General features: G+C 39.7%; 1 protein-coding gene across 1 annotated transcript in view; it reads right to left on the reverse strand.

Annotated features, from left to right (window-relative positions):
- Positions 1-20,000, reverse strand: part of LOC114550380 (copine-8) — an 87,563-nt gene that overhangs the window by 44,796 nt on the left and 22,767 nt on the right. The window contains exons 2-6 of the mRNA XM_028571103.1: positions 15,718-15,758; positions 13,081-13,127; positions 11,526-11,629; positions 7,189-7,228; positions 1,503-1,579 (exon numbers count right to left, since the gene is read on the reverse strand). Coding sequence (XP_028426904.1) covers positions 1,503-1,579; positions 7,189-7,228; positions 11,526-11,629; positions 13,081-13,127; positions 15,718-15,758 — 309 coding nt within the window. The remainder of the gene's footprint in view (positions 1-1,502; positions 1,580-7,188; positions 7,229-11,525; positions 11,630-13,080; positions 13,128-15,717; positions 15,759-20,000) is intronic.

Here is a 20,000-nt window from a genome sequence, read left to right on the forward strand (position 1 = left end):
AACAACAACAAAGAAATGTAAAAGAATAATTAGGCTCACACGTCGCGGAAATTCACACAAGAAAACAACACACAAGCAGATGCAGATATTAATATTATATATATATATATATACACACATATACATATATACATATATATATATACACATATATATATATATATACATATATATATATATATATATATATATATATATATATATATATATATATATATATATATATATATATATATATATATATAAAATAATATATATATATGGGTTTCTGCAGAGGATAGACTGCCTAATAAGCCTGATGAACAATATCGATGTAAGGAGCGCCTGTGTTTGTATGTATAAGAATAGAAGTGTGTGGGAGTGTTTTTGTGTGCATATGTGTGTGTATGCTCATTAAAAAACGGTAGGTATTATGCACTGTTCCTCAGCTTGGTATTAACAGAAGTTGGGGATGCCCCCTTGATACTGCTTCAGTCACTCAAATTACCAAGCTGCATTTATTCTTCCATACACATATCTCACTGCTAGTGCCTAGTGCACACGTACACAGGTATTTTAAAAAAACAGGGTTTTTCCTTCTTTTGTTCCTATCCACACATGCACTGTTTAGTAAAATCTCTGTCCACATAAAAACACAATTGAAGTGCTGTCTAGAGCATGCCAAGCCAACAGGCGATGATATACTGTGAGCCCAGTTGCGCAAAGAAGAGGAAGATACCACCAACTAGAAGTCCGGTTTCATCAAAGACCAGCGATGTTGGCAGCGGGGTCTGTGTTGTGGCAGTGTTGGATTATGTAGCAGTGACCTCGGTAGCGCATACAGACGCTTCCATTCCACAATACAATGGAAGGGTAACTGTACATGTATGTGTAAACATGTAAAAACCCTGATAGCAAGCCTGGTACCAGCCACATCTGTCATTGCAAGAAATGTTGCCTCATTTGTGACGCGTCACAAAGAAGATAATGGCATTTTCACAAACAATCTTTGTGAAACAACTGCAGGTTAAAAGCATGCTTGCACACAGCCAATACCTAAACACACTATACACAATGTAGGAAAAAAAACATTAGGGATGACATTTGCTGTGACCATTTATTAACACTGGTCAGATATACTGAGCAGATTAAGTGATCATGGGGGGGATGGGGTGTCCCCTTAGGACAGGTTCAGGGATTACATAAACGCTGACGATAAGGCTAATTAAAAGTGTATGTATGTGTTCATAGGTGTACATATATATATATATATATATATATATATATATATATTTTCTCTCTCTTCAGTGGAACTCTGTAATACTACAATACTTACGTAACATATTTATACTATTTATCTGTTTATTGGACTAAAAACAATCAGTCTGCTTCCATGACATTTGTGTATCCTGAAACTAAAAATGTGTGGCATGTAACAAGTCTGAGAAAAATTTAAAAAAAAACAATGGTGAGAAAATTACTGAAATATCGGCACACTCCCAGCTACGGGGACACCTACTCACCCAAGAGCTTTTTCCGAGCGACTGCCCAATGATCCAACCACCTCTCCGAGAGTACAGTAGGCCTGGCCCAGAAAATCCTGCAGAGTTACAAAAAGAGAGGGAGTTTAAAAAAAAACATATCTTTTTTTCTATTATTCAGACAAGGCATAACACAAAAAAAACAACAACAACATAAAATGAAATTGACATAAAATTACTCACAGCCATAAAGAAACAAAAATGACCACTATTCCTGATCTCTACGGAGCGCTACCCAACATGGCCAAACCAATTCGAAATACCCCCATGTTCCCTATTGACGGATAGTACTGCCAAGCAGATTAAAGCCTTCCTCCCACCAGCCCTCACACCTGTCCAACTCTGCACCCTCGCCACTTTCCTGGTAAATTCAATCACCATCACACTTCACTGCTAATACAGACAGAACGGCAGGGAGATGGAGAGAAAATACATGTGTGTATCAGTCCTGGAAACAGCTAACTAACTAAATTTGTGTGCATGACAATGTGGGAATTATAGATTTTGACTGTCAGCATAAAACAATGGCAAACTTCTTACTGTGTAAAAGCCTTCCAAATAAAGGCCAAGTATGAAAAACACCCACTGTAACACGCAGACTATGTCAGATCCCTCGTTTCAATTGTACGAAAGCTATTACAGAAACATGCCATTTCGATCCCAATTTTACTACAGGGCACACTGTTGAGACCATTCGTCATTATTTGACACCATCTCTAATATCTGACAAGCAGCACTAACATAATGGATTCTCTTTGCTCCACTGATTAGCCTCTTCTATTATTATGTCTCCATATCGATCCATCCACCCAGCTTCATGTCAACCTGTCTAGTTCATTTATCTCATCAGTGTTGCATACATACAGCCCTGTGACTTTAATTTGTCATAAACTAATTTGTTTTAGGCCGCAATGGGTGCTGAAATAACATAGTAAAAATAATTTTTATGATATTTTTTCACTGTCTAAGAGGCTGTGCAGTAAAGTCACTAATCACTTAGCAACCATGGCTGTTCCCAGCATGAGGTCCATCCGAGAATTGGCTTTGTGCAACTAATGGATATATATATCTCTATATATCTATCTATCTATCTATCTATCTATCTATCTATCTATATCTATATATATATATCTATATATCTATATATCTATATATATATATATATATATATATATATATATATATATATATATATATATATATATATATAACAGCATGGGCTAAAAACAGATTTAATAAGAAAAAAAGATAGTTGTGTGGGTGTAGTTATATTCAGTAATGTTTTAGAAAAACAAACTGTTTGATAGATAAGACTGAGGAGTTCAGGGCGAGCATGAGCAGATGGATACAGATGGTTCAAAAATATTATGGATACCAGTTTTAAGGAGAATATACTGGTAGCTCATTGCTGCTCATCCATGAGTCTACTCTGTAGCAGAGCTGGAACCAATGCTCAAATTTCAGATCAACAGGAATATTGGGAAAATTTTCTCTCAGAAATGTAAGCCATGTGTCCACCTAGTTTATTTATTTATTATTTCCATAGCACTGCACTTAAGGACAAAGGCACCAGGTTGGACGGCCAATGATAAGCTAATTTGTTAGCCAGGCTAGCTGTTTCCCCCTGTTTCGAGCCTTTGTGCTAAGCTAAATTAGCTGGTAGCTAGTGGTATCAGTCTTCTTACGCAACTCTCGACAACAAAGCGAATAAGTACGTCTCAAAATGTTGAAACCTTTTCTTTAAAAGGTTAATAAATAGTTTACTTATGCTCCACAGATCAGTTACATACTTTTTTAATATGGAATTAATGTGGTCATACATGTTAATAAGCTGTTATTAAATTTATTTTGGTTCAGATTCTCTGCAGCTTTTCCAGAAGGTAAGTGGTCCATTAAAGTGTCTTATAATTATTTAAAGACATTCAAAAGAAAAGTTTCTTACTGGAACACCGGCCAGAGGAATTTTTTGCAACCTGTCAACCCAAAGGGTCTTCTTATTTTTGGCTTTTATATATATATATATATAGTTACATTAGTAAATTATGTGTTAGCCATTAGCAATGATATTACAGTAGATTCAACATACAAACCCCTTATAAAGGGTAACTTATTAAAAAGGTGGTACCCAAGATTTTTACAGATGTTTCGATCTCCTTTCGATTTGCAATTCAGTGTTCAAAATAGATCAGTCTGGCTTCCTATCTACTTGTATAGAGAAATAAATATGATCTTATGAACAGGACTCGACTGGTCCCTCTATAGTCCACAATCGTTCTCACCCGGTTCCCAGGTGTGCCTGCAGCTCAATGGTAAAACATCATCTAATAGATTACCTCTCTGGCCTCCCACCCCACACCGCAGCCTCCGAGCCAACAGGCCAGGCTCTTCTTGTATGAGATTATCGATTACAAGAAAGTGAGGGGGAGGGGAATTGGAAATGGAGCGATCAAGATCGAGAGAAAGTGAGAGAACAAGGTTATGGCAAATAAATAAAAAGAAAGGGTGAGAGGGGAAGACAAGAAAGAGAGATGAGGTAAGCACAAGAGGGGTGGACTGCATCCGGAGAGACACAAAATGAGAAGAGGAAAAATCCTGAAGGGAAACTAAGAGGGACTAAATTTGCTTTTGAGAGACCCGGAGTGTTTCTCACTGTAGTATTCAATTCATCTAAACTTTCATACAGTTACTGACAAATAGATGCCAGCAGTGCTATTGATGGCTTTCATTCAGCGGTTTTAAAACCACAACCCTAAAAAGTGATGTAAAAATAAAGCTCAATATGAATTACTGCTGGAGGTAGAGATGTAATGACCGTGACACAGCTTTGCAGTTACATTATGATATCAATAGAACAATTTAAAAGCTATAGATCCAATACTACTAATATCATCCATCACATCAAGGGGCAGCAAAAACACCTTTTTTTCACAGCGCAAAATTTGAGACAACAAACTCACCTTGGAATCAAAGCTAGCTAACTTCCTTCACATCACACTGAACATGAAACCACACCACTATGATCCTGCACTGAAATCAATGGGACTGTACGTAAGGTTCCCTTTTGAATTGCATTGCACCATTCAGTCTGATGCCACATAATGATAGTGAACAGCAGTTTGCTGTAATTGAGCTTAGCATCTAAATAAAATCCCTGCTCATATAAAAGTGCAGAAAATAGAACCTTGTGTCCTGTGCCTTTACAGAGGTCCTCAATTACACCGATTATATTTAGTCCCCCGAGGTTGTGAAATGGCAGAAAAACAAATACAAATACAGCATAGTAGTTAGATACTGTATCTGTCAGTCACAGTCATTTTCCCCCCTTTTTTCCTTGGTTTCTTTGATTATTATCTTTTATTTTTTGTGTATGCTCTTTAACTTCTATGTTATATAATTTCTTAAAATGAAATATAAAAGGAAAACAGGGAAAATAGGCTTTGAATGTTCCTAAACCGATTCCCCTTGGCATGTTCATTTTTTTAATGGTTTGCTATATTCCAATAAAAAATACATAATTTAACCAGAGAAGAAGATTATATGTTTTACAAGATCATTCACTGACTCAGCTTATATTTTACTTTGGGAGTCCAAAGTAACACTCGTATATCCCTCTTGGACAGCAGACGAGCATTAGCGTTGTACAATTATTATTGCCCTGGGACACAAAACATGTCTAAGTGCGGTCTATCATGGCAAATGATGTTCAATACTGTGTACTCTGTCTTCAATGTAAATGTACTTTAATAGCACTGTAGACTTCCAACATTTGATTGCAACATGCTCAAATACTCGTCTTTAAAGCCTCATGTCAAACATTTGCCATCCCCTTTTTCCAATCATCCCAGCCAACACACAAAGGAAGTCATGTGACGGTGTGTTTATGTCGTATGATATGTGGGCAGACTGGTCGGGTCAGACACTGGAGAGCAAACACTGATAAGAGCTAAGGGCTGGAGTGTGTCACCTCAGGGCAGAACGTGAGTCGCAGTCTGCAGCTCTGCTCAGGGGCAGGCTGGGGGACAAAGGTCAAGTGAGTGTTACATGAAATGAGTTTTTCACAGACAAGTGCATATTGTAATGTACAGAGTTGTAGCAATTTCCTTCCAGGTGGTGGCCAAAAGCTGCTGAATAGAAAGAGGAAGCAAAGCCTGATAGCACACTGGCTATAACAGACACTGAAGCTATACATGTAAATGTCCAGATAACGGTTAGAGTTTATGAGTAGAAAAGACAGCTTTAAAATTTGTATTGTTGCCATGACTTCTTTTGATTGAACATTGACCGTTAGTATTGCCCGTTACAACAGCAAACACCTGCCCAAACATGTCTCAGATATCACTGAAAAGCCGTTTCCATGAAAACAGGTGTGCACAAAAGATTAGAGACGAACACAGACCTTCGGATAAACATACAGCTCAGTAAATGGATGAACATTGTCAAATTAAACAGTCATTTCCCTTTATGTTGCAAGATAACAGCGCCACAGCTTAAAGGAAAGGTTAGACATTTTGGAAAATACGCTTATTCGATTCCTTGCTCAGAGTTAGATGAGAAGACCGAGTATGAAGTATGTATAAAGCTACCACCAGCAGCCAGCTAACTTAGCTTAACATAAAGACTGAAAACAGGGGGAAACAGCTAGCCTAACTCGGTCTGAAGCATAGACTGTAAAAATAATGAAAGTGGCATCGTGGACATCAGCCATTGGTTTGTGGTCTGCCGTTTTGAACTTTATTTTACTGTCTATGGTTTTGAAGCCAGGAGTTTGCATTTTGGCCGTCGCCATCTTGTTTTTTTTGGAGAGTTTCTTGAATTGACTATACTTGAAGAGAAGTGCGGAACTGGGGAGGATGACCAGCCAGTGTTGTGTGTTGAAGAAGACTTGAAACTAGCAACTGAGGCCATAACTGTTTATTGAGGTGATAAATCAAGGCAGAAATAGGGTAATTTACCCCAAAGACTATAGAAACTGACTTCTTTTTGAAGCCAGTGGAGTCGCCCCCTGCTGGAAATTAAATAGAATCCAGATTAAGGCACTTCCGCATTTGGCTTCACATTTCAGGCATGGAAGTTGCTGCTTGGTCCGAAGGGACCAGCACCTGTATACCTGAGTGATTAACACTTTGTATCTCATTTGGCCCAGGGATCAAAAATAAACTGAACCTATGAAAAACAACTGGCTTACATGGCTAGTGAACCGCTCTAAACATTACCAAGGAAAACCTCCAAGGATGCAAGCTTGGACTCTTTGAACTACAATCCCCACGATGCAGTAGGCAGGACACAGCTATTACTGGCAAAGACAAAGTTATCACATTGTTGTTCTTAATTACAGTTACAGTTATGCTAATCACTGCTATCAGCGTGAAAAAAATTCAGGGTGGACAGGGGAAATTAGTGTTTATTTAATTTCTAAATGAACTGCAGGCCGTTCAGGGAATGTGCTATTACGGTACATGATAAAACACACTCATTGTAAAGGCCAGATGGCAGTTATGTGGCTGAAATGAGGCTAATGGGGAGGTAATAACAAGGACAGCAATCATGCACAAACAAAACACTCACTCACAACCAGAGAATGAAATCAGCAAAAGTGTGAAGAGACAAAAACAAGTTACATTATACGTGCCTCAATGTGCGCACAACAACACATAACCAAGTTACTTACATGTTTTGACAGGTTGGCGCTCTTCGAGTCAACATCATACCTGTAGAAAAAAGGAAAAGTGAGCGAGAGTCAGTACATTAGAAAGTGATGGAGGGTGACAGGAGCTCAGCTGTGAATACAACGGGAATTACAGACAGAGTAAATCAGTGATGGAGCCAAGCAGCTTGTCACCGGCGATCTCACCAGAGGCTCTGGGTATTTCACTTCCCAGCATCACCGGCTCACAGGCATCCTCCAATAAACTGACACTGAATGGACTAACTGGCAGTCATACATATATACATCGGAGAGAGAGACACAGAGAGGAGAAATGTGTCTGTTCTCCTTTGTGTTTCCACTGCTGCTCATTGGTGTGAGTTTCAGTAGGCTATCATGGATATTGTTTGATGTATGTTTGAATATTTATATATAACACTTTTTATTCCTCCTGCAGGTTTCTCATGCATACAATACTTGCGGGGAGAAAAATGTGTCCAGAAATGGCCCCTCTAGTGCTAAAGCTGCTCTAAAGAATGGGAAGCAATCAGACAAGCCATTCGCTCAGCAATTTCAGGTCATTTCACAGCTCAGGTCATTTCACCCGCCACTAAAAATGGATTGCCCTTTGCTGGGTAAAGTGCCCCTCATTTCTCCACCAAAATATTAGTTACTTTACAAGACTGTTCAGGGTACACAAGTACATCCTTGTGTGTGCCTTTGTATGTGTGTTGCTCTTTGGGAATCCAAAGCCTGACTGAGTATTTCAAATGATGCAATACAATCACATAATATCTTAACAGTGTCTATGACTTTTTACACGAGTCAGAGTTTCTCTACCATCCAACTAGAGAAGCCAATCGTCCACCCTCTAGAGTAGAAATGATTCACTACCAATAAATGTCGAGATACCCTGTTTCACTGTAATTGTATAAAGCTGAATATATGTGAAAACCAATCTTTAGAACACATTTGAACCCCATTTTACTTACATGTAATGGCTCTCATGCTCACTGTGACCTTTGACCTCCTTGTGAAGAATCGAGAGTCTAAAGCTATGCTCGCAGCTTTGTGAGGCTGAACATAAAACTGAACACAAACAAGATTAGCATGCTAACCTGCTTACAATGATAACGTTAGCATGTTGATGTTTACCATCTTATTTTAGCATGTTAGCCTGCCAATATTTTGCTAATTAGCACACATCACAAAGATGAGGCTGATGGGAATGGTTTTGTATTTGGTCAAAAAACGATGAAAGGTCGGGGGGATCGAGGTTTTAACAATTCATCCTCTGAAGAACATGAATGTCAGGACAAAATCTCATGGCAATCCATCGAACAGTTGAGATATTGCAATCAAAACAAAAAAAGTCAACCTTATATTGGTGCTGGTGGCAAACTCAGGGAATCACCTAAGTTGTAGAATGACACTGATTGTTTATTATGCGGTTTTAAAATTCCACACATACACACTATTGAGGGAGATACAGACGTGCAGAGGTCTATTACACAGAGTGCAGTCTCATAACTCATATTCAGAGGACATACTGTAGTATTTCTTTTTAACAGTTTCACACAGATCCCATCTTCACGGCCCAGAGGGAGGAAACACTCTTTCATCTGCTATCATCTCAGACTGTTACCCTCTACAGGCTGGCAGAGCCAGCCATCTACAGCCGTTAGGCATGACAGGGGCAGCGAGCTAGGTCCACACACACACATACGCATGACACACAAACAGACCAACAAAAGGCCAGTGTGCCGTTATGTTCCTCGGATGCTCAGTTTCATTCAGAAAACCACTCAAGAGACAGCAAGCATAGAGGCATGTATTCATACGTTTCTTCAGCTCACTTAACAAATGAGAAGGCTTAGAAACTCACACAGCACAGATGTCCTGACATATCCTGAGCATAAGAATGTCACAGCACAACCACAATAAAAATGTGTGCGTCTTGTGCGTGTATGTCGTTGCAGTACACATACAAAAGCCTTTAAATGTCTTGTGTAAAAAAAAAAAAAAAAAAAAGGAAAAAAAAAAATATGAACACGTCAAATGGAAAAGAGTTTCACATAACAGCTCTGGAAAACCCACTTGAGTTTCATGCAAACGTGAAATCTGACACTTACTCAGATTGAAAAACAAGATGGTATAAAAAACACATTCAAGTGCTCTGCATCCAAACAGGCTTCTTTTTTTAACTATAGCAGCAACTGCTAGTGATTCATAGGAAGGCCAGAGGATCAAAGCAGCTAAAAGAAACCGTGAAAATGTGGATCTTTATCAAAGTGGGAAGCATTAAGTTAAATAACAGAACCAGTAGTAAGGTTATACAACAAAACACACAACTCAAAGTCCTGCATGTACATTTCAGGGACAGAAAGTAACAGGTTTCTAGCAATCCATTTATGTGTGCTAATGCATACTGGGTCATAACATTCTGCGGCAGAGTAGATATGAAAGGTTAAATGCTTCTCTTTCCCTGAAGGAAATCTGTCCACTCCTATATCACACCCACCATCCCCTGGAACCCCGGTTGTTATGGTTACCATCGCTAAACCGCACACACACAGCCACAAGCACGTGCACAACGCTGTCCCCGTGGCCCCACACAGTATGTGGGAATGGGCACACGTTAGCTTTGTGGGTCTGTCCCGGTGGCCTGGTGACACTTGTAAGATGACAGTACGGGTTTGTGTTGTGACAGAGCAACCAGCTGAGATACTGAAACACCCGCGCACGTATGGATAAACAGGGATACTACCTCTGCCAACATGCAAAGACCCACTGACACAGGAAATCCAGCCAAATGACGTAAAAAAATTTACCACATTTCTCCTTTTTTTACCCTGTATTAAGAACTAAGAAGTGACAACAACTTCTTACTATTTTTGTACAGTAATTTACACATTATAACAATTTTAATGGACAGAAGGGTGGCAAGATACATGAAAATAGTACGGCCAAATGAGCGGTAGCAAAGGTGGATGACTGAATCTGTCATCAAAGAGTAGTGCACACAACTACTTTATTTCCCCTAGACACAGGCATTATGATGCATTCTTTTTAGTGTAGATATCTTTAAATATCTGTTTGCAAAATACAGTAGACCAGGACCAATGTCAATACAGTTGTCAAAAATAGGGATCCAGAAACCCCTATGCCTATATAGAAATACCTCCACCCACACACAAACACACATGATATACTGTACACTAACTCCTCGTCGCAGATATCACAGTTGGGTCGCCGACGTGGCTTCCTGGTTCATAGTCTATAATGTAATTAGTCTCCATCTAATGAAATAAAGCCACTGAAATCCCTTCTGTAATTCAATGAGAAATGCAATCCGAGAGCAAATTGAGAAAGAGAATTCGCCCACACACACACACACACACACAGACACACACACAGACACACACACACACACACACACACACACACACACACACTTTTCATAAAGCTAATGACCAACTGTCTCCTCTATGCAAAAGGAACGCTAATCCAGTGTGAGATGCAGTCACAGAGCATACAACATTTACAGTGCCATATAATATACCTTTATGTGGTACAGTACTCATTAGTGCAGGAGACTTAAACTTACTAAGTTTCACAGATACAAGCCCACACAGATGTGTTTTTTAAAGGCCTTAGTACGAACAGATGCAAACCAGTTAAGCTTTTTTTGTCACATACTGTAGTGCTCACAAATACCCAAACTTAATTAAGTGCTTTATAACTTTACTAATTTGGAGGGTGTACTTTGCGGTAGGCCTGCCAATTCCACAATCTGCCAAACATCAGCAGTAAAAGTAACATTGGACTAAGACCAACCCTCCTTTGAGATTGCTATCAACCAATGTAGTGAACGTAGCAATGCATCTAAACAAACTCGCTGTACCAATTAATACTATGATGAACTTCTGTGCAATAAATCACTGTGTGTCACTGTCAAGGTAAAAGAGGAAAGTGTGTCCCTGTAAAATTTTTGGAGAAAAAAAAAAATGTGTCTAATATTCCTTTTTAGTACATTTTTCTTGTTCCTGTATTGTTTTATAATAAGCCAACATTAGGTGGCATACATGAATATTAATCAAGTGGCACATGCATTGTGCAATCTACTTAACCTTCTCTCAATTTACTAAAGTGGACAGTCAATTAGAGCAGAGTAGGAAACACACACACACACACACACACACACACACACACACACACACACACACACACACACACACACACACACACACACACACACACACACACACACACACACACACACACACACACACACACACACACACACACACACACACACACACACACACACACACACACACACACACACACACACTACTTACAAGTCAAATCGGAGGTTCTGTCGCTCTTCAAAGAAGTAGTCCAAAATGAATTTCCGCACAAAGTCTGGGTTTAGCGTGTTGTCTATCACCTCTGTTCTCCCAAACTGGACAAAGAAAGGAAGATAAAAACAGATAAGAATACCTTTTGGATCAATTCGAATTCTCAAAATATTTCTTTTCTAAATGTTGGACCACAAAAAGAGTGTCAGTTTAAAGACCCAAATCTACATCATCTACGAAGACGTCCAAGCTGATGTGAGACGTTATCTGTCCTTTAAACATTACTGCAGCTCATCAAACCTTAAAACTTTGATCTTACGGAAATCCGCTTGTAAAAACTACAAGCGCGTTGTGAAGTTGCACTGACTCCTGTGAATAATTAATCAATAGCAGGTTTTCTCCTCAGGTGAAACATCAGGGGAGAGGCTGGTTATATTATGTACAGCTTTAGAGTAATGAATGCAGAGCAGCTGAAGTATCAAGTCAATGGGGGTCAGGTAGGTTCCCGGTTTGACATTTAACTTAGGCTATTAATAATGCATGCAGATGATAGGCTACTCAGAACTATGAATAACTGGGAATGATTGGGGCTGCAAGCTTTGCCCCCTCATTTACATTCATGAATTTTCACCATTGTGGTGATTGCAGTACAGTCATCCGTGAGCGCACACATGCTAATAAACAAGTTGTAGGTACTGGTTGTGTCCACAAGCACAAACAAAGTAAGGGTGACTTATCATAATTAGTTCAATTAAATAACACTATTTGATTAGAACTTTGATAATACTATTACTTTCTTTGTGTTACATTTTAAGCAATAAATTATAAATGGCAGGGATTAACCAATACTGTTTTTTCAAGGCCAATACTGATACCGATTATTAGTACTTAATGTAACCGATAACCGATATTTTGGAACCGATATGCATTTACAATGAAAATGAAGATCGTTAAGTCAAAATTAAGATTTTGGAATGTTACGTACCTGAGCACAAAACTTTGTTTAAATACTTTAAGCAATTATTTAAGAAAGTAGAAACTTTCAACACAGTGCACAGTAACAGACAGTCAGATTGGGCGGGACATTAAGTGAGACACAGAGCTGAAGCGGTGCCAAAGTAGCGCACTTTTTAATTAACTTTTATCAGTAATCAGGCAAATAAAATGCAGATACAGATAATCTGCAAACTGCCAAAAGAAACGACCCTATAATCGGCCAGGGCCGATAATCCATCTACCCCTAGGCCGGGGGAGCCGCCAGGCCAATGGAAACCCCCGCCAGGCCAGAAACACCTCACTTCAGTGAGGCCGCGACTTGCTGCAAGTCAGTTTATATGGAAGTTAGCCCGTTACAATGGTTGCAATGGCAACAGTACACATAAAAATGACGCCCACTCTGACCATCCTGCTACGTTGTTTTGAATGGGAATGCCCATTCTACTCTCATTCAATTCCTATGGTTATATCTCTATTTGTACAATGATAAAGGATAAAGACCGGTGACGCAACATGAAGCACAGCATATTCTGTGATCAACGCTCTCTTTAGTTCTCACCTCTCGCCACTCCTTGTTGCCCATGCCTTGTGTGTAGAGAACACAAACTGTGAAGAACAGAGACAAATCACATGATGACATAACATTAAAGATACATGCTCAAACCCATGCTTATATCCATTTTTGTTGTCCAGGCAATCAAACTCTCTCAATTATGTATGTACTAGACCTAACAAGCTACCTGACCATACATACAACATATTTTTGAACGGGTGGGTAGGCTAACTAAGGGAAGGACAGAGGAGCCTTACTCATACAACTCCGAGCAAATAAATAAAAAATAAAACTCAAATGTCATGGTATTTATTGGCTCCATCAAAATATGACTAATAACCCATAAATGCATGAATTAAATATAACAAAACTACATCAAAGCACCTAGCAGTTTTATTCATGAAGCCCACAAAGATATTCCCCCTGTCTCTAGATGGTGAAAGACATCATTTCAGGCCATTATGCAATTTCCCCAAATAAGCAAATTCACTAAAAGGCAAATTACGGAGCTCACTCATCACCAGACACTTCATTTCTTGAGTCCTTTGATGTTCTTATGAGATAACTGACAGAAGGATATATCAATGGGCATGTACACACACACACACACACACACACACACACACACACACACACACACACACACACACACACACACACACACACACACACCTTGGGTCTGGTAGAAACTTAAAAACTCAGATATTTTGGGAACAGATAAACCAATTTTTTCGCAGTTTACTGCATGTATTGAAGGGCTTTATATCTCTATCCCACTTGTACCCGAGAGTCTTGGTTTTCTTTTTGGACCACTGCTCTTTATATTTTAAAGATATGTTTACCAGCAAGTGACAGATCCAGGATATCTCTATATTTCCAGTATCTCAGACATTTTTCCTTTTACAATTTTTCCTCTTTCCTTTCCCTCCTTGCTCTTTCCCCCCCCTGTCAGACTGGTTCACATCAGGAGACTGAAGTCGCCATGCTCAGCATAACCACAAGTGCTACTCAGCACAAGAGCACGCCCAAATGTACGGGTAAAGCCGGAGCTTCTTCCTCCTCCTCATGTAAATCACTGTTGTCATCGTGTTCATCACGGTCGTCACCATCACCTTGAGTCATTTTTATCCCATGCTACTGTAAATGTGCTGACAAACTATGTTTTGCAAACAAAACAGTGTGTGTGTGTGTGTGTGTATTGATGGGTCATAGTAAAGTTATCCTGATATCATAACCCCAAACTCACACACACACCTCAAGATGACACATATCATCTTTGATAATGAGGATTTTATTTTTACAGGATGAATCTTATGCTTGTATGGATCCCTTACACACACTTCTATCCATACTCCCTAACACACACACACTTCTATCCATACTCCCTAACACACACACACACACACATTTCTATCCATACTCCCTAACACACACACACTTCTATCCATACTCCCTAACACACACACACACACACACACACACACACACACACACACACACACACACACACACACACACACTTCTATCCATACTCCCTAACACACAATGACATACCCGCCACACACACCCAGTGGACAATACATCCAGCATTTACAAACCACTCTTAACACACCGTAAAACTCTCCTACAGGAATAGTTCAACATTTTGGGAAATATCCTTAATCAGCAAAATAAGAGTCTGCTACTAACAGCATTATTTTAACGATTTTAATTGCTGGGAGAGGAGAGGAGACGAGAATTGCCACCCATTCTGTGAATCTATAGAAGCTTCTTAGTTAGCCTCATGCATTAGTCAGACCCGTCTCCAGCCGAGCTCACACATTTAGTGAAGAAAAAAAAAAGAATAGAAAACACACAAGGAGTGACTCACGACTACATACGGCAAAACAAAAGGCATTCTTTTGGTCTGTAATAAATGTATCACTCCTTTAAAGTGCTCATATTATGCCCATTTTCAGGTTCATAATTGTATTTAGAGGTTGTACCAGAATAGGTTTAGGTGGTTTAATTTTCAGAAAAAAACCATTTTTCTTGTACTGCACATTGCTGCAGCTCATCTTTTCCCCCTGTGTGTTGAGCTCTCTGTTTTAGCTACAGAGGGAGACATCTCACTTCTGTTCCATCTTTGTTGGGAGTTGCACATGCGCAGTAAGTACTGCTAGCTAGTCAGTTGCAGAGTATGAGTGTGTGCCATGCTAGCAGCTAGGCGAGCATTATAACGTGTGTTATAAAAGTGACGCACGTTTGTCTCTGAAGTAAAGGCTGGACTACAACAGAGCTGTTTGTGAACAGTGTTTTCTGTTGGAGATGATAAGTCTTGGGGGTGGACTTTGGACTTTTTCACTTTGTAAACCTAGAACATGCACAAAAAAGATATATAACACAATAAAGGAAAAAGGAAAAAGCCAAAAAGCATAATATGACCACTTTAAACTCCATTCATTCCCCTTATTGTTTGACATTTTTTCTGATTTGTTCATTACTTTTTTTTATACTTTTTATTTACTTTATTTTATCCACACACCCTTCTTTCCTATCCGTGTAATCTGTGATGTTGAGCAAGCTCAGACACTGCACTGACAGAAACATAGACTTGTTGACCATGAGTGACAAGAAAAGAAAAAGAGAGGCAGCAGATCTTACTTGGGTCTGATTTGGAGAAGGTGTCCCTGTCCAGCAGGTTTCTGTGGAGACACAAAGAGGAAAGTGGTCAGTTCCCTTGTGTAAGAAGGAATAAAAAAAACATTTGTCATCCAAATGTAGCAGTGAATGCATTTTAACACACAGACTATTTACAGTATGTACTCTGTTGGCCATGAGTCAGCACGTTACCATCACGCTCTGTTTACAGTATCCCTGTAAAACAAATATAAAAAAAACCCGGATATATCACAGCATTAGCCACAACAATGAGGCTTTTGACAAATTTAGAATTTCTCTACCCTTATACTTTAACACTACAGAGAGGGTGGGTTTTTTTTTTTTTTTTTGCCTAGTTGTCTCCTCTTTCCTTTAGTCCTCCTGCCTTTGCCTGGGACATCGATTTCAGCGCTGCATCTTGAAGGATCTCCTCGAGATGCAATTCCTAAAATGCATCTCGAGGAGAGAGGAGCAAGGAAAGAGGAGGCTTGCAGGAGGCGCTTTGAACAAGGATGCACACAGGTGAATTTTTTGGCACCCGTGACATCTAAAAGAGGCGTGACACACAGCTGGAATCTACAGATCGTCGCAGCCGTGTCACACGGCATATTTAATTGACGTTGCTTTAAAATGACGCCTTCGAAGCAACAATGTTTTATCTTGCTAATTGCCTGTTGCCTCGACATCCTCTCTCCTTGTCTAAGGTTGACTAAGACGCGGGGGAGACAAGGCGAGGAAAGGAATCGAGGACGTTAGGGGGGTGTGACTCTTCAGTGGTCTCATGATTCAATTGCGATTATTTTGTCAGCGATTCATATTGATATCCCGATGCATCACCTCCTCAATATTAATAAACTGTACATTGCTACATATGGTTTTCATCAACAAATTCAAGAAGTCCAATATATATATATATATATATATATATATATATATATATAAAAACTCCCCTTTTTGTTGCATCTGCTCTTAAAAAAGACACCACTGTAGCGGAGTTTAAACACAAAACAAAAAAAGCAGCGAGCAGAAATCAACAGGTAACATCAGTAGGCAATAATCGATTATGGTCTGCGATGCATCGATGCAATGGTTCATTTCAACACGTCTAGAAGACGTACAAACTGAGAAAGGAGAAGAAGGGGTAGGAACCAATGGACAGCTCGCAAGTACTTCCACCACAAACCTCGCTACCTGCAGGTCATGGAACTATTATTTATTCAACTTATATTCAGACTCTTTATTTATGGGTATTCAGATGGTCTATGGCTCCTCATTTCATGCTTGAAAAAACACTACGTCTAAGATCAGATCCTCTGTGTGATATATTGTGCAGCCCTCTGTCTCAGCAAACCACGGAGTTTCAGCCGAGATGATGATGATTAAGAAAACGGGGAAGAATTTATGTTCCCCAAAAAAAGAGGAAGGAGGAGGGCTAAATGATGGGGATGATGGCACCTAATGGTCTGGAGAGGAGAGGAGAGATTGGGATCACTTACTCGTCAATGAGGTTAACTCACTCTAGCGTGTTAAGGGCCTCGGTGAGAAATAATATCTACTCTCCAATCCACTTCCTTCCATCTATTAAAAAGGTGCCATGACGTTTCCTGGTTGCGAAAGGTGCATGAAAATGCAGGTAATGCTTCCTGTCATCCTTTCAATCCCAGGGATTGTGAACGGCTGTCAGACTAAGTCCTGAAACCTGGAGAGTAGCCAGGCTGCAAGCTGCTTTTCAGTAACAGCCTCTCTAACTGTAGCCGTTTTCTTTTTTTCAGCTCACATTCAGTTATCTCTTTTTCTTGTGTGAGCTCATCAACACCACCTACTATATGGCATTTCTCTCTCTCTCTCTCTCTCTCTCTCTCTCTCTCTCTCTCTCTCTCTCTCTCTCTCTCTCTCTCTCTCTCTCTCTCTCTCTCTCTCTCTCTCTCTCTCTCTCTCTCTCTCTGTCTCAGAGTGTTTGTTCTCAAAACAGAAACACCTCTGATATCCGCTCGACCCTCTCCTTCGCTCGTTCAGTCGCAAATTGCAAATTGCACTTCTATCAAATCTAGGGCTGGGTACCGAATTCAATACTTTTTAGACACCGACCGAATTGCCTCCAAAGTATTGAGTATCCAAAAATGCCTCGTCGTTCAATACCCAATTTCAATACCTAAGGAATAAATCTCATTGGCGTCAGTGAGCCAATCAGCATGCAGCATGCTGCTTCCAAGATCTAATAATGCTTGTGATTGGCTGTCTAACGTTGCACGTCGTAGAGACACGCAGTAAAAACTCTGAATTACACACAGAGACGGGGCTCACGTAGTAAGAGCTAAAAAATAAATGAAAAGATTTGTGATATAATGGGTAATGTTGTCATTTCTTTTTGTTTAAAAAGGTCCCATGGCATGACAATTTCACTTTATGAGGTTCTTTAACATTAATATGCATTCCCCCTGCCTGTCTATGGTCCCCCAGTGGCTAGAAATGGCAATAGGTGTAAACCGAGCCCTGGGTATCCTGCTCTGCCTTTGTGAAAATGAAAGATCAGATGGGCCGATCTGGAATCTGCTCATTATGAGGTCATAAGGAGCAAGGTTACCTCCCCTTTCTCTGCTTTGCCCGCCCAGAGAATTTGGCCCACCCATGAGAGAATGACATCATGGCTTTCAAACGAGCAAAGTGGCAGTTGGTCAACGCCACACCCCCACTCTCCTCCTCAATAGCTACAGACACAGAAATGGCACATCCTAAAGAAAACTCATTGTGGGACTGGCTCTAGTGGCTGTAATTCTGCACCGAGGTTGAATTTTGGGAAAGAGACTTCAGATACAGTATTAGGGGACCACTAAGGTCTATATAAAAGCATCCAAAGAGCACCATGTCATGGGACCTTTAATAAAATTGGTATCGAAAAAAGTATTGTTTATGTCACGTATCAGTACCGGTATCTGAATATTTTTGAACAATGCCCAGACCTAATCAAATCACTCATATCAAATGTACCTTGTCAAGGCACTTGGCACAATGATTTGTCACTTTTGCAAGACCTTTGGGGGATTTGAAGCAGGTTTTTGTAGTACTTGGCTCAGTTTCATGTCCCATGGCACTTAGGTGTTTCCCCTAATCCTAAAACACGTCTAGTGCACTATAGACTTAAAAATGACTATTTGCCTATTGTGTTGTCTGTCCTTAGCAACAAAAACACTGAAGGACACAAGAATCCAGCTTTTTTGCAAAAAAAAAACAAACAAACATTCAATTTCCCTTTATTTTTCCCAACAAAAACAAATAGGTGGATAATATTCTGAACAAACTGATCTGGAAAACTCATGTAACTTAGAATTATCTCTGTCAAATATTACTTCATTGGTCCAGCAGGTGGGAGATGCTGTTGCCTAGTAACAGCAGAATTTTTAGAAGATAAGGCTCGCAATATTCAATATTTTTCTTATGTTTAACTAATGCTATTAAAAGACCAAAAGCAATGATAAATCAATCCTTCTAACAAGTGTGTGTGTAACTCTCTGACTGGCTGCTGCTCAAAGCACATCAGACATGGTGGAACTCCAAAAAGGCTCCTGGGCTCCCCCTGCGCGCGAGTGTGTGTGTGTGTGTGTGAGTAAGACACATTTTCAGGATTTCCACTTCAGAGGATCTCTCTCTCTCTCTCTCTCTCTCTCTCTCTCTCTCTCTCTCTCTCTCTCTCTCTCTCTCTCTCTCTCTCTCTCTCTCTCTCTCTCTCTCTCTCTCTCTCTCTCTCTCTCTCTCTCTCTCTCTCTCTCTCTCTCTCTCTCATTTTGATTTTAGGCTTTTTTGATCAAATAAATGACAGTACAATAGGTCTCTTAACAGAATAAACGATGAATGTATCAATCAGCGAATCGGCTAGGACGACAAGCAATGGAATCCTACCGTAAATGGCAAAGTGAAGTACTCGTTTGTGTCGAAAAATATTGATTTCTTCAATAGATTTCCCGGAGGCTTTGGTGTGTTAAGATGCAGCCTCTTTCTCTCTCTCTCTCTCATCCTTGCCCACAAACCTGGCATTCCTGCTGGCTCTGGAATCGGAGAGAATCACTTCATGTTTAATCTCTCTTTTCTAATCCGTTACCACATCTAACTGAAACCCACTGCAAATAATTAAACGCATATAAAACCCTAAGTGACTCAGTCAGCCATAACTGGGTTGATTATCCTTTTAAAAAATATATAATTAATTACAGATTCTGGGCAGTATACATGTTTGGTGATTCTGTGATTAAAAAAATTAAAATAAGACTGAAAAATGTAGACATGCAGCC

This window comes from Perca flavescens, chromosome 23 (assembly GCF_004354835.1).
Source record: "Perca flavescens isolate YP-PL-M2 chromosome 23, PFLA_1.0, whole genome shotgun sequence".
NCBI lineage: Eukaryota > Metazoa > Chordata > Actinopteri > Perciformes > Percidae > Perca > Perca flavescens.